At 35.7% G+C, this 16,819-nt stretch overlaps 1 protein-coding gene across 5 annotated transcripts in view; it reads right to left on the bottom strand.

Annotated features, from left to right (window-relative positions):
* Positions 1-6,018: 6,018 nt before the first annotated feature.
* LOC137004123 (period circadian protein homolog 2-like) overlaps positions 6,019-16,819 on the bottom strand; it is a 33,824-nt gene continuing 23,023 nt past the window's right edge. For 2 of the 5 annotated variants that reach the window (XM_067364311.1, XM_067364310.1), the window contains exons 19-23: positions 15,089-16,032; positions 14,819-14,981; positions 12,310-12,487; positions 9,333-9,483; positions 6,019-7,431 (exon numbers count right to left, since the gene is read on the bottom strand). In XM_067364311.1, coding sequence (XP_067220412.1) covers positions 7,267-7,431; positions 9,333-9,483; positions 12,310-12,487; positions 14,819-14,981; positions 15,089-16,032 — 1,601 coding nt within the window. In that variant the 3' untranslated portion in view covers positions 6,019-7,266. Of the gene's footprint in view, positions 7,475-9,332; positions 9,523-12,309; positions 12,488-14,818; positions 14,982-15,088; positions 16,033-16,819 lie in introns of those variants that run through there. The other 3 variants (XM_067364312.1, XM_067364314.1, XM_067364313.1) reach the window with 3 other exon arrangements.

Genomic DNA, 16,819 nt, shown 5'->3' with positions numbered 1-16,819 from the left:
TATAGATCATAGTATTGCAGAACTGCGTTGTCATGGTTATCCTGTTTAACTTTGTTGCTGTTCAGATGTCTGTTCAAGTATCGGTTAAAGATAAAACCCCCCCCCCCACCCCCACCCCCCACACACTTCAATTTTTCTCTTGACCTTAAATATCATACATTTCATCTGTTTATGCTAATGCTCTTATGAAAATATCTATTTTTTGTTAATGGCACTGTGAATTTATTTGATTTGTATATTAAAAAAGTTCATGTTAATTTGTCAAGGTGTGGACACCTGTTCATCGGGTTGTGTTGTCAAGATTAGGGACTGTCTGAAGGAACAGGATGATTGATGTAACTATTCTCACCCATCTTCAAGTAGTAACAAGGAAGATCAAAGCTGAGGATGCTGAAGGGCATATATGGATATAACAATAGGGTTACATATTAAATCATTACAGCTCTATGGTATATTATATACACTGCTATGTATATATATATTAATAAACCTGAGCCCATGTAGCTTAAGCAAACAGCTGTTGGTTAGTTTTTTGTTGTTGTTGATGATATTTATTCTGTATTGCAGAAGAACAGGACACAGGAGAAGAAAGTTGTTTGACACTCTTACTTTAGCAATAGCAACAAAATTGAAACAAAGTCATTTTTGCTTATTAGTATGGTTGAATTAGATCATTGAAGGTCAGCAGCAAACACATTGGTTAATAAAGTGAGATTAAATACATAAAATATTTGTATTACTTAACATTTAAATATTGCCTGTTTGTGTAATATTCTGAGTTTGCATTTCACTGTTTTCATTCATTTAGAGGAATACTGAATCTATTTTTGTGCAAGTGAGACAAGTAAATGCTCACATTTAGTTTAGAACTACAATAACTATAATGTTCACACAGCGCACACAACATTACTTGTGTATACCAGTGACTTACAGTGAGATGGGGTCAGTAAGATTGCAGATGAAGTGCTTCCAGAGATTCTTAATGGTTTCCCAATTCGAAGAAACTAGAGGAAGTCCAGAACATTTTAATAATCCGTAGAGTTCAGAGAATGCAATACATTGATTTGAATTTTTTACAGAATTCATTGTAATTTAATTCATTTAAAACAAAAATATAGCTCATCCACCATTTGAAGAAGCAATTGGATGCATTAACAGATGTTTAGGAATAAATTGAGTTGGGTGAGGGGTCAGCTAACTGTGCGTCTGTTGAGAGAACAGATGGTGATGAAAACAGATCCCTTGAGACCAAGCGGTTTTATGTCTTCACCAGTATGGAATTACATTTGATCCAAAAATAATGAACGTAACTTTTCAAAAAAAAAAAACTAATAAAAATATAAATTGAAACTGAATAAAATGTCTTTGAAACTTAAAAAAATAAATTGCAGGCAAAATGTTTGATTTTGTTTTTAATACACTGCATGTTTTGCTAACAGTTTATTTTCTTTCTTTCACTGATCTTTTCTTACAAAAGCATTTCCAGAGTTTTCATTTATGCTTCTGAAGTTTTCGTTTACGATCCCAGAGTTTTGGTTCGTCTTTCTGGCACAAATCTCCAGTGCCCAAGGAAGTCGACCGGAAGTTGAAGTCGGCCGGGTGCCGCCATCTTGTAGCAGAACTTCACTTGCGTTAGCATCCCCATTGACTCCCATTCATTTTGGCGTCACTTTGACAGTGAATAACTTTACATCTGAGGTGTTTAAAGACTCCATTTGTCCATTATTTATTTCCAAAGATACACGACAATGTATAAAGGGCTCCATTACCTTCTATGTTACATTATGGCCCCGTAGAAACAGTTTTTGTAAAAATAAGCTAACGATTGCGTCATAACCACTCGACTCTCTGTCGCACATTAGAGAAATTACCGTACAGACAGGAGGAGAAGCTCGCAGGCAATCGGGGAGATTATCTTAATATGGCGTACTGGCGTTACATTTTAAAATACTATACAAAATAATTAATCAGAATACTTACTCCTGCTCACTCACGTCAAAGAACTCCCCGCTCAAGCTCGCCGTCTCTGCAAGATTAACGATGGCAGTTTGCACGCACAGCTACTAGAAGATTTACAGCTGTTAGACAGGTTGCTGACGTCATCAAGCTTAGTGTGAGTCTGCGCGTCAGAAAGGGAAGTGCTAAAAATCGCTAAAAATGGGCTTCACTTGACTCAATTGAGTTCCAATGGGGTCGCTGTGTCCATTTCTTTTACTGTCTATGCAAATCTCTCGCGGGGGCGGGGACAGCAGTGGCGTGTTCTCATTGGCTATTGAGTTTTTGATGGACCAGAGCCATGACAATTACATGTGTGGAGGTGAGCGTCTGTAAGCGGCTTCTTATTTCATTTAAAGATATGAGTTTTGTTATTGAATTTTATCTGTATTTATCTGCGGCTTCTACTTTGTCGACATAAACTTTTAGGAGCGTGAGAGATCAAACGCGAGAGAAAATGAATGTCTTGAGGTTTAATTGTACATTAAAGGTTATAATACTGAAGATATTGCATAATGTCCAATGTTTTTGGAGAATATTTGATTATTTCTGATGATTGGCTCTGTTTTTGGGTCTGATTAGGTTGTGCTGTTACAATTTAAAGAGAATACTAGTATCATATACATGTATATATTCAGCCGTCAAGAAAGTCTCACTCCAACCAGGTAATCAAGGTTGGCAACCATGGCCATCATTCTACCCATTGTTAGCACATATGTTATGCACATACACCATCACAATTAATGATCACTCAATTCTGAAGGATTCAAACAATATGAAAATAACAGTCGTGGCTTGATGTAAGACGGTATAGACCTCAAAGGGCATTTCAGTACTCCACACAAAGAATGATCTTATTGCCATTTTTTATCATTCTAATAATTTTATTTAGTTAACATTATCATCTAACATATAAAAGTAGATTTTTTTTAACAATCATCAACTGTTTCAATTGTGACTTACATAAAAAAACAAAAAAACAAAAAAAAAAACAGTTAAGTAATAAATGTAAATGAAAATATGAATCAATTCAAATAAATTTAAATTCTTTATTGTCACTACAGCATACACACAAGTATCAAAGTGAAAGTGTTGGATGCAATTATGTTGTGAAAGGAACGACCAGAATCCACAAAACACTGCATATTCATGCACAGTATTCTCATGATCTACAGTACATTACTATAAAAATGCACAAGCACCTATTATAGAATACATGTGTAAAATTCATAAAATTCATTTTATTACTATTTTTTTTAAACTATAGTGAATAAACTTAATGAATGGAATGGAATGAAATGTTCATGTTGTCTGAATACATTTTGGTTTGACTGTATGGTTTTCTTTCTCCACATAAGCACAAATATCTTTAAGAAAATAGTCCATCTCTGTGAGCCCATAAGTGGACTGTAAGCCACACACGTATGATGATTGGTGGGAAACGATTGTTAATAATTAAAACAGTTCAAATTATTAGTATTTTTCTCATCTATTGTTTCACTTCAGAGGACATTGATTCATCCACTGGGGTCACGTGGATTACTGTGTCTTTAGGACTCGAAGACGTATTATTTTCCTAAAAATCCTAATTCATGTTTATCTGTAGAAAGAAAGTAAGATGCATCATGGATGGCATGAGGGTGAGTAAAATATATGAGAATTTTTTTGGGTTGAACTATCACTTTAGCATTCATATGTTGTTGGTATGCTAATCCAAGATCAGTATGGACTAATAAGAATAAAGTACAACCTCTTGTGTGTTTGTGAACTGTCTTGTTTTAATCTAGAGCTCCAAAAAAAATTAAAATATTTGCATAATATCAGGTGTCTGAAGATCAAGATCCCAGTCAGTCAAAGGTGATGTGTCTGAACAAAATAAGATTGTCTGATGGGGACAGCGGATCTCTCGGGCTAGCACTCCCTCCTCTGGGTCAGCATCAGAATTTTGTTAATGGTAAAGTTGCTCCACTCCCTGGAAAATAAGAAATCAGATGTATTATAATCTAACAATACAAACTGCTTTGAATTCCCACATAACAAATTATGCAGACTTAAAATATTTATTTCAAACAAATTATATATCATTTCAGCTATAATTACTTTCATGTATTAGGTTTTGCATTTGGCCATACAGTACTGTGCAAAAGTCTTAGCTTTGTTGTTTTAGCAATGTTTTAATGACCACCCATGTTAATTTTTGGTCTCTATTACAATGCAAACAGAAAATACAGGACATATGCACACAAAAAAATCAGAACAAAATGGATTCTATAAGCAAAAATCAGTATTTAATGTGACCTCCTAGACTTCCAGTTTTTTTCAAAGGAGAAACTTGTGATCAGATTTTGAAAGTTTTCTTGGCCTTCCAGTCATTTTCCACTCCATTTAGGTTTGAGAGAGCCAGGTTCTCACTATTACTCAAGTGTAAGGAGAGGTCACTAAATACTTGCCACTTTAGCCTGTAGAAGTCTTTTTTCTTCTTCTGTTTTTTAATTATGCTAACAAATTTAAAATGTATCCTGGTCATATTCTAATAAGAAGTCTGAAAAAAATTATATGGTCACTATACCATTGCTAAAATAACATCTAATGGTGTCCTAAGACTTTTGCACAGTACTTCATATGTATTATTATTAAAGACTACCTTTTCCCCTTTAAATATTATCTAATCAAAGGCTGTATATACAGTACATAACATATCCTGTAATGACAGGTAAAGGTAAAGACAACACTGCTGTATAAAGTGGGCTCTAAATGAGCTCTAAAAATACCTCTCCATCTGAAAAAGCAAAAGCAAGTAACTTAATGTTACTTATATTGATTTTGTAAACGTAAAAAATACTGACTTACCGCGAGTATCCAGATAACGACGATGATTGATGATAATGATGATTATATCATTCGTCTGTGCTAGGCCTAAGAAATCATCTCACCATAGTAGCAGCAGATACAGATAAAATAATAAAATCTTATCATCACTATCTTTACATCACTAAAATGAAATAAGAAGCCGCTTACAGACGCTCACCTCCACACATGTAATTGTAAACACAACGCTGACGTCTTCACTTCCAGGTCAAGTAGAAGCTGTCAATCAAAAACTCAGTAGCCAATGAGAACACACCACTGCTGGCCACGCCCCCGTGAGAGATTTGTGCCAGAAAGACGAACGAAAACTCTGGGATTAAAACTTGAGAAGCATAAATGAAAACTCTGGAAATGCTTTTGTAAGTAAAGATCAGTGAAAGAAAGAAAATAAACTGTTAGCAAAACATGCAGTGTACATGCAAAGTCAAACATTTTGCCTGCGATTTATTTTTTTAAGTTTCAAAGACATTTTATTCAGTTTCAATTTATATTTTTATTAGTTTTTTTGAAAAGTTACGTTCATTATTTTTGGATCAAATGTAACTCCATAGACCAGCCGGTTTATTTTGAAAATAAGAAAGTAATTTATATATATATTTATATATTTATGAGCAATATCACACGAGTAGCCGTGTGATATGGCTGTATATCAGCACGCTGTGATTACCTACGGTACTCGGCCTTCGTAGGCACGAGGCCGCAGGTAATCACAGCGTGCTGATATACAGCCATATCGCACGGCTACTCGTGTGACATTGCGTTTATACAACAGTTCGACGGCACGAGTGTGTAAATAAATAAGAACAACAACGGAGTGTCTTTAAAACCCTCTTTTGTGCAGCAGCACTACTTCCTTCCGCCACGGATTCAAATCTCAATTTGACAGTTGGACCAAGCCTCCGTTACTAATTCTAAAACGTCACTTCAGAACTAGTAACGAATATATATATATATATATATATATATATATATATATATATATATATATATATATATATATATATATATATATAAAGGTCCTCTTTGCCTTTTATAGACCTCATAGTGCTACTAATGACCATTTTTTTATTTATAAAAAATTTAGATGCATATACTTAACATCTAAACTATTTATTTAATTGTTATTTTTATGACAATTATAAAGTGGTGTTGCTTCATGCAGTAACAATCCGTCAAATGGTAAATGCTTTTAAATAGTAATTGTACATTCAAATCCAACAACAAAAAGAAAGAAAGAAGAATAATCAAATAGTTTTTGCCAGTCATTCGATTTGTTTGAAAACCATGTATCAGATAATTAAAACTGCTGACAGAGAACTAGAAGTATCTTTTTATTACAAAGTAGGAATAATGAGACATGTTTAACTACATTTATGAAAACGAAAGATGAAAAAACAGCCACAAACCTAATGACATGCTCAAGAAAACTATCAAACAAATTTGAATAAACTAATGTTCATTGACTGCAACTGTTTAAGCAGTTGCCAAAACCCTATGGCTCTTTTTCAGGTTGTCACAGTCATTTGCTTCAATACTTCACAAATCATAAACTGAGATGTAGAGAGCCAGTTCCAGTATTTAAACTTCAGTACTTGAAATGTCAGACAATAGAAGCAGAGTTTTTCAGGTGCAGGAATGCTCAACCAGTTTACAGGATTTCTTTCACTGGTTCCCTGTTGGGCAACTGCAGTGTGAACATTTGTATAGCCAAAAGACAAAAGAAGAGATCAAAGGTAGAAATTTCAATTTCTTGGACAATTACTTTATGACCTACAAAACATGTCTACAAAAATATTAATTCCCATGATTGCACGTCCCTGAACACCCACAACAAATTTTTCCTGTGCACGTTCACAAAAAGACACGAGCCCTGTAAGCGGAATAGACTGGTCATGTATATTGTTGGCAGCAGCTTATTTGGCTGGAATGGTCCCAAAACTCACAGTATGGTGGTGTTTCATTTCCCGGTTTTGATTATTGGATTGATGCATTAGTATTGGCCCATATACTATTGTGTTCATATCTATAGAGTATCAATAGATACTCTTTTTCATTTATAAATACTATAGAATAAATGCCACATTCCAATGTCAGCTGGTAGAAACATAGTCTGGTTATTTGCGTATGTTCTGATATGTGCACAGAGCTTCATCCCACAGAGGAAAACATTACTGAAGCTACATGTTAAAACAGTACAAGAGAACTGGAGAAAAAATAAAGAGACAGAACCACAGAGTGTGCTTAGAGGGTCATGTGACAGCAGTTCCAGCCAATCAGAGTGCACACTTGAACAGCATCTTTGGGTAAACAGTCAGCTATCTGGCATACTTTTGTCTTTACAGACACATACACACATAAATAAACACATTCATAATCTGATTAAATACCTCCAGACTATTTTACTCAGTGTGTAGTACAGGTGTGAACCTGTTGCCCTCTGCTGGCTGAGATTAGTGCAATGTCAAGACACAGATTATCCACTTGGTTGCTCCTTCTCTTCCTGTGAATGAGATCCTCCTCCATCTTGTACTCTTCCCAAAATTCCCACCTCCATATCAGGTAGGTCTTCTTCTAGCAGAGCAGAGACATCATTCTCGCAGTACATACAATCCTACACAAACGCATGCAAGAGTTATTTAATTGTACTCTTACCACTTCTACCAACTCAACTACCAACGACTCAACTACTAACAATATGGTGCTCTTTATGCACCTATTGGGTGAAATATTGTTTGTCAATACTTTTCAGTACTAATTAAGATTTCTGATCAATATTTATAAACAAGGCTTCCCATCTATCTACCATGAACACTCTTCTCTGAGGTCATCTTAATGCATTGTTTATGCGATATGACAATGTCTCTCTCCACAATGCCTTTATAAAGAGATTATAACTATCCCGGTACAGTGTATATTCTATCAGTTGCAGTTCTATGGCTGTTTTTTGATTATTGTCTCCATCGCAGTTACGTTCATGTGACAATAATGTTCATTGCCATCACAAAAGTTTATTATATGAATGTGTTTTAAAGTGCTTTGTAACTTTCAAATGATTTTAATGGCTGACATTGGTATTTTGAATGCACACACACACTCGAAGTGTGCACACATAAAGCCGTCTGTCACACAGAGTTCTCTTTTGCGTCTTAATGTGCTTTAACTGTCAAAAACTAAAAAAAAAGAAGAAAAAAGAAAATCACTTACTGCTTGAGTATTGACTGAATAACTTTTGTAGCTTTAATAAAAATTGTTTTATGTTTAGTTTATTAGGTACTCAGTATTTTATTTTTACATTGGACAATTTAATATCTTACTTGAATGCTGCTGTGAAATAGACCTGCTAAACCTTAAACATTTAAAATAGGGCTGTCAAGCAGTTAAAAATTTTAACCTGATTAATTAGACAATGTGGCAACAAATTAATTATTTATTTTTGGGTGAACTATACTTTTAATGTATTTTTTTTTTAAATATGGAAATATTAAATATATTTTTTTAATGAAATGATATTCTAAATAAGAAACTAAAACTGCCAGTAGGTGGTGGTAAATTCCTAAATGACTAAGTCATTGAGTCATTCATTCATTCAATTAATTCGATTCCTTCAAAAGGCTGATTCACTCAAACAGCTGATTGATTCAGGAATGAAGTAAACAATGGCTCTCTTTATGAATGGGTCATTGAATCATTGGTTCATCTGACTGATTCGCTCAAAACGCTTATTAATTAAGAAGCAGACACTGTGTCTAAAATATAACACAATATTAACTTTTTATTTTTTGAACTGTTGTATAAAATCAGTATCACATTTGAACCCGTGCTATTCAGGACAAAAACATCACAGTGATATTGCACTCATTACTTGTGTGATATTGCTTAATTATATCATGACATAAATATGAGACATTAACTCATACAGTGGCATTTTTACCCTGATTTCTTTAATTTTAGGGATGTTCTATAGGCTTAATCACACAGTGAGTTGTTGCCCTGCATCATGCTCATTACCAATCAACTGTATGAAATGTAAGATGAACTAGGTCTGGGGCAGTTTTGTTAAATGCATTAATAAGTTATTTTCCCCACATAACTAATTAATTAAAATAACATGTTAAACCCACAGCCCTAATTTATTTAATCTTTGTATCTTTATTATATTTTATCTGACATTGTTTTTAATAACTAAGATAAAATAATGAAATAAAGTGAAATAAGATTTTGGTCATATCGTCCGCCCCAACACTTTGGCCTATATGGTCTGTCATTCAGAAAAAAATTAAACATTTTGAACAGGAAAATTAGTTTGGCTGTACTGCTCAGTAAGTTGCAAACTATTCATAAAACCAAGATGAAAAAGAATCTTTATAAGATTGTGAGAAACTGCATGAGCAAAACTGTGATTGAGATACTGTATGAACAAAATTGTGATACAATATTTTTCCATGTTGCTCAGCCCTAGAGTCACGTACCATGACGTTGATGGCATTGGGTAAGCTTCCTCTCCTCATCCAGGGGTGCTGATCAATCAGTTCTCGACGCTGTTCTGAGGAGAAACGGGGCTGGTTCTTCTGCATACGCCTTAAACGCTCCCGATCTTCCCCCAGAACCTTCTCCATGTCCCTGTCCCAGAACACCAACACTCTTTACGACAGAGCTTTTCTGATGAGTAAATACACTTTAAGGAATAGTAATTTAATCACCCCAAAATGAAAATTCTGTCATCATTTATTACTGAATGGTCAGCTCAGTTACAATGAGCTCAGTGAAATTTTTTTTTGCCCTTCATTGAAAGTCCATTCCATCAAAACTTTCAAGAATAAAAATCCATGTTCAAATGTCAAATCACAGCATATCTTAACTAATTAACATCTATGTAGTTTAATACAAAAGAAACGCTGACACACCAGTAAGATGGTGAGATAAAATACTGTGTCTGACCCTAGCAACAGATTAACATACATCAATAGGAGGCAATGATGTAAAAAAAAAAAGTGTACAGTAACACTGACTGTAACTTTACAAGGTTGTAGGGCTAGAGACAAACTTTTGGAATACAAAATTTGGTAACTGAGAAGCTTTAAAAACAGCTTTGCCTCTTAGACCGATTTACCATTAATCTCAATGGAAAACCTTCAATCCTTAACAAGATAACATCCCTATTTAAATTCCCCAAAAACAGTTGTTTATTTATTAATTTCTGCAATTTACACCTATACAAACTGCAACTGCCAGACATTACCCCATGCCAGGGTCAGAAAGAAATTTTTTTTTTGCAATTGATTTCCAGGGGCATTTTATTTATGTATAAGTGCAATTTTTTATGATTATCTGTATTGTTGTTTGTCAAATACTTAGCTTTAACCAATTACTTAAGTCAATCAGAACACTATATAGACTGTTACTGTAAGATTCTAAGAACATCCTGTGCCTGTTTTCTGTGTCTCTGTATCTCTGTCTAGCCATTACATCATGCTTAGAGAACATGTTACTTTTCTTAGAGTTGTGCACAACCCCTACTGATTGTATTAATGCTGAGTTGTCATTTTCACTTCCTATATTTTCAATATATAATTGACTCTCTGGCCGAATAAACTTTGTATCTTGGTTGAACTGCACTCTCTGTGTCTGAGTCTTCCATTTGATACCCTGGTACCAGCTTTTCTGTGCTAGACTGCTCAATCAGAAGAGGTTTTCTCAAAATACTTCATCTCCAAATTATTTTATCGAACAGTTACCAATAAAATTTTAGCATTAACAAAAGACATCTTTACACTACAAAGATGGAACAGAAGCTGCACCTGAAATAGCATAAATGTTTATTTACAAAGACTGTTTAATGTTACTCAAATTATAAAATTAACAGGACCTCTTTACAGAGTCATTTTTGTCAATTAATGCTCTTGATATCGCAATAGTGATTATTAATGTTGATTAATAGATACATGAAATGTTTTTGTGTTTGGGGAAACAATGTTATTCTCTGGCTACAAAGATAAAACAATCTTAGATCAAATTCGAAAATGAAGACTTCATTTGATCTTACCAGCATGATGAATAAATTATATTAACTGGAATAAACTGTATAAAGAGGGAGCAGAGAACGGGACTGATTGTGAAGCTGTCCATAACTTGGTTGTATCGTGAGTTTAAGCGCTCTCACAAACACTCCTGTTAATATCACAGAAGCTGATGACACTGCGACATGAATCTCTTACATGCAATCTGAACTTTGTTGTTTACTATGGGAAAATTTGCGAGTTTTAGTTAGAAATCAGACAGAGCACGCGCACTGAACGAAACTCATTACAGCGATGACAAATCTGAAAGCTTCTGATTGGCCATCTCGCTCAACAGAAACACCCGTGATTGATTATATGCGGCAGTCGATTTCAAAATTCTGGCCAGTTGATAATACCTAGAATATCAAAATTGACTGCTGGCGGTAGATCCTTTTCCTTTTTAGAACCTAAACTTTAAATCAGTCTTCCTAGCATTGTTCGGGAAGCAGACACACTCTGTCAGTTTAAATAGACTAAAAACACATCTCTTTAACCTGGCATACCCATAACACATTATCACCTTATATAATTCAAATCATGTAAATTGTTAGACTGCATAAATTAGGTCAGCTGGAACCGGGAACACTTCCCATAACACCTGATGTACTCGCTACATCATAAGAATAATGGATTCTACGCTAATATTGGTCTCTCTCTTTTTATTACGATGTTTATCGTAGTCTGCCAGATCCAGGCCGTATTCAGATGAGATGAAGACATGCCTAGACAACACGACAACGCAGCCCTAAAGTGTCAACTAAACTATCCCCTGTGAAGGCCTCATTCCCTTTCCTTTCCCTATGTATAGATAAAACGTTATCAAAATGATTCCAGTTCGGATGGATCCACAGAAACGATTAATAATTCTGTATTATGTGGACCAGACAAGTAATTTGGCAATGTCACTTTGTAAAAAAGACTAAACATCTACACACAGACACATTCAAATGTGCATACCTATAAACTAAACATGTAAATGAATGGCAAGAATGCATTAAAAGTCTTCTGTTTTAAGTTAAAAAAAAGTGTTATTTAAGTGGCCCCTAAGTTAATAATGAACCATTTTTACAATGGAAGTGGTTCAATCAAAAACTTACTTTAGCTAACAATAATAACTTTTTCCTAGAGCTGCTGTAAAGCCAAAACAATCATTGTCCATTCAATTTCCTATTATCACTGTGAAGCTGCTTTGAAACAATCTGTATTGTAAAAAGCGCTATATAAATGAAGATGACTTGACTTGACTTGAACGAAAGTTTTGTGAATTTGAAATGAATTGAGGTTGAGTAAATGACAGAATTTTTAGTTTTGGGTCATCTATACCTTTAAACACCAATTCCCTCTTCTCCCAATAGCAGACAGAATTGACATAGGCTTTCTTGTATACCTTGACGGCACTTGATAGGTCATCATGACGCAGTCGTCATCATGTTCCATACGTCTCCATTCAGGCTCTTGAAGAACATACTTGGCAAAATTCTGCTCCTGTTCCTTCATTATTTCTTTGCTCTTGTGATTGTTCTCTGAGGAGTCCACACTGCCAAAATACTGGCTTGTGTTGCTCCCTGCAACACAAGAAAAAATGAAAATAAAGTTCCAGCCTGTAGCTTCTAAGCCTTATTGCTGTCTCTATGAGCAAAATGATGCATAGTAAACAACCTAGATTTTTACATTTAGAGAGTAATATAGTATTACAGGCTTGGGTTATAGTATTTGGTAACACTACTTAAAGCCTTTAATACATTATAAAAGTATTTTTAATGCAGTAATTTTTATGCCTTGTAATGCACCTTATAATGCATTGTATGGACTCATGAATAATTGTAACCACAGTTATAACATATTATAATACTTATCTATTCATTGACACTAACTTAGAAAGTATAATGCATTAAAACACGACAAACAACTATTTTCAGAACAAGTAAAAAGGAATGTGCAAATATTATAATGCATTTGGTTTTTGGTTACAATTAATTATGAAAACATATAATGCATTATAATTTACATTATGAATACCTTAGTAACGCATTATACATAAAGGCTTTAAGTAAGTGCTACCCAGTATTTAAATCAATTTCTACAAATAATCATATAATTAATATTTCCTGCATGATTCCAGAAATATAAAATATATAAAAGCCAGTGTTCAAAACCATCTGATTATCTTAGTTCGCTTCACGACGGTAAGCTTGTAATAATGTTTTATAATAAGAGCGACATGGTGGATTTCCACGGGAAATTTGAGCATGCAGCAGTTCCTCTGTGCGTCATTACGTCACGTCCGTAAACAGAAAGGAAGGAGTCCAGGCTAATCGGTTTTATCACGTGAGGATGCAGCTGGTAGCGGATCATTTATAGCCTGTTCTCACAGCAGCTGAAATAATTAAACTTATCATTTTGATGGCGGATTGCAATCCAGAAAGGTCCAAATGACAATCATCAGTGACAACTGGAGATTCACTTGTAGTCAAAAAGCAAAAGACTTTGTACTGTGGAATGGCTACAGAAATTGAAATCTACAGGTAACTCTAATACACACTAAATACACAGTCACGCAATGCTGATGTTGTTAACATTAACAATTTGAGAGCAAGGTATAACAGTAATAATAATTTGCTCAGTATGGCATGATCCGAGCTAAGTGATCATTAGATTTAATCATCATTGGCAGAGCAATTTATTGTAGGTTTAATACTTTTTTCCTCAGTTGGTTAGAACAAAAGTGGCAGACATGCTAGTTACTTGTTCAGATGATATTTTCCAGTGAAAATTCTTATATTGGTCATACTTTCAAGATGTAGAATCTGTGATTCTGAAGTGCAGTATCCACACCGGTGCGGTGACTGACAGCAAACATTAGATTCATCCGCGCTGACGAGCTGTGCCGAGGCACAACGCACGTACAGATAACTGTTCCGCATATGACTGCAATTGCAGGTTTCAAACAAGAGATGGCGACAAAGAGGAAAAATCATAGACTGCAGCTTTAAATATAAAAATATATTTTGTATTGGGTCAATTACTTGTATCGACAGTGTGAAAATCTAGAACCCATCTTGGTAATTTCTATGTTTTTTATCCCATGCGAATTGACAATAATCATTACAGACGTCCACAATAACAATTACGTGCAGCATATTGCTTATTTTAAGTTAAAGGGTTAGTTCACCCCAAAATGAAAACTGTTATTAATGTTATTAATTAATCACCCTCATGTCGTTCCACACCCGTAAGACTTTTGTTCATCTTTGGAAGACAAATGAAGATCTTTTTGATGACAAAATACTGTCAGATTTCCTTCCATTGAGTGTCTTTGTAACTATCACTTTGACGCTTCAAAAACTTCATAAAGAGATCGGAAAACTAATCCATATAAATCAAGTGGTTTAGTCCAAATTTTCTGAAGAGAATCCGAGCTTGTTATGATGAAAATATTTAATTTAGGCTTTTACTTGCATGTAAACATTGATTAGCGAACATAAGCAGAAGCTGTCAATGGAAGGAAATCTGTCATCAAAAATATCTTCATTTGTGTTCCGAAGATGAACGACATGAGAGTGAGTAATTAATGACAGAATTTTCATTTTAGGGTGAACTAAGCCTTTAAGGTCTTCCCTGTCAGTAGTTTTCGCCCTATGGTGGTCAATGAAGCCACACATTAAGCAATATACTTTATCACTGGTTTAAGAAAATAGTTTTACACACAAGTGCTTTAGTTATGAAAATGTCTTGAGAGGTAACAACAAAAGAATAATGGTCCAGACTGACCACTTAGTGTCAAATCCACTGTGGTCCACTGTTAATTATTCCTTACATAATGTATGACAGCCTGCATGTGCGTAGTATTTTTAAACAGTTAAATAGTTGAATGTTAAGCTTTAATTTGCAGTGACCTGTTCCACTGTTGGAGGTGTTGCAGTCATTTGATGTAGACCCAGTGGATGCTGACATGGCAGAACCTGTGCCAGAATGAGAGTCTTCCTGCAACAACAGTTCCAACACGCTGCTGGATGAGGAGTGGTCACCACAGGGGCCACCGTTACCTGAACAACATGCCTGGAAGAGTAGTCGGAGAAAATAAGGCAAAGGATTGAATTCTTTAAGTTCATGATTTGCAAAGTGTGTGTGTGTTCTAAAATGTTTGTATGTTTGTTGCTCTTTACCTGCTGTACATCATCCATTGCAGAAGAAGTGCTATTGATGGATGTGTTGTTTTTGTCCTGTACTGAACTGCAGTTACCCTGGGTATGAGAGTCCTGCTTCTCCTCCAACTGAAGCAGGTCCAGCTGCAATGGAGAACTACAGCGAGACTCAAACAGTGGAGGGGAGTGAGAGGGTGGCAAAGGAGAAGGACACTCGGTAGACTCAATGACGGAGGGTTTGGGGTCAGATGTCATTCCGTACTGGAAATGTGTCTGGGGTGTAAACACAGGCTGCTGGGAAGTAAAGGAGATGTGGGTCTGAAAGCCCTGGTGATTATTGCAGCCTTGAGTGTTTTGAAGGTGTTGTGCGTTGGTATAGACTTCTTGTGGCTGAAATGCTTGTTGGCCAGTGTAGACTTGAGACTGCAAGGGTTGCTGGATATTGTAGGCTTGCTGGGGCTGAAAGGGCTGCTGGCCTCTGTAGGCCTGCTGGGTTTGAAAGAGAGCACTGTAGGCTTGCTGAGTGTCAGCATAGAATGGAGGGCGAGGTGCTGTACACATCTGTGGCAACATAAAACTGGGCAAAACAAATGCTACAACTGGCGTGACCAAAGGGGCAGGATATGCAGCTGCAGGAGGCGTGGCCTGAGTGCTCTGGGACTCTGCTGCTCCTGTAGGGGCTTGGGCCGGGGCCATAGAGGGAACTACAGGGTAGAGAGGGTACCCTGGAACCACTGTGGGAAATGGAACTGAAAGCCCAGACTGGGATGTCTCGGAGGGGGACCAAGATGTCTGGTTTAAACCCTGCAAGGGTGGGAGAGGTCTGTGTTGGGACGCAGCATTATCTGATGAATTAGGATGTTTTGTGCGTGGTTTCTTCGATTTTTTGGTGCGGCAGCTTTTCTTGGTTTTTGCCTCTGTAACAGGGGTACCCATTCGTGTTTTGGATCCATGAGCACCTGAAGCTGCCAAAAGAGAACCAGAAAGAGTGCAAAATTAGTGTAATGTAGAGAGTATTCTATGGGCTATTTCTAAAAATATGAGTGAATAAAAAATAATCATGTGAAAAAAATAATAATGAGTGAATCAAAAATATGATTCTAAAGAAATATGTATTTTTTTTCTGTGATGCCATTCAGGGCTTAACATTAAATTTTTTGCTCACCAGCCACTGTGGCTAGTGGATTTCCAAAGTTACTAGCCACTCAGCATTTTTACTGGCCATAATTTTGCCATGGATACCATGGGGAAAAACTGCCATATAGATATTTTTAACATTATCTCATAATTTGGCAGCACGTATATTAGGTGTTTAGGTCCGAATGGCAGTAATATATAATATACGATGGTGACGCAGGAGTCAGACAATACTGAGCCGGCGTTTGGACGTAAACATGGAAGTTCTAAACTGCGTTCACTACACACTTAGAAGGCGACGTTCTCGTGACCTCACGCAATGTTCCCTAAAAGTTCTCTAAAGGTGACGAAAATTCAGAACCTTTACAGAACATTAAGGGATGTTCCTAAAATGTCCTCTTTTGGTAATAAAAGTTCTGCACTTAAAGTTTCCTTATATGACTTTAGGGGGATGTTCCATTTTGGTAAATTTTATAGTCACATAAGAACATTACAAAGAGGACATTTGGGACATTAACAGAACGTTCCCACATGGTCCCCTGTTGGTCATTTAATTACGTTTCCAATATGACATTAGGGGGACGTTCTATTTTGGTTATTTTATGGTCGTGTGAG

The sequence above is a fragment of the Chanodichthys erythropterus genome, chromosome 17 (assembly GCF_024489055.1).
Source record: "Chanodichthys erythropterus isolate Z2021 chromosome 17, ASM2448905v1, whole genome shotgun sequence".
Lineage (NCBI taxonomy): Eukaryota > Metazoa > Chordata > Actinopteri > Cypriniformes > Xenocyprididae > Chanodichthys > Chanodichthys erythropterus.
The sequence above is the reverse complement of the archived record's forward strand: the minus strand, read 5'-3'. Positions and strand labels throughout refer to the sequence as shown.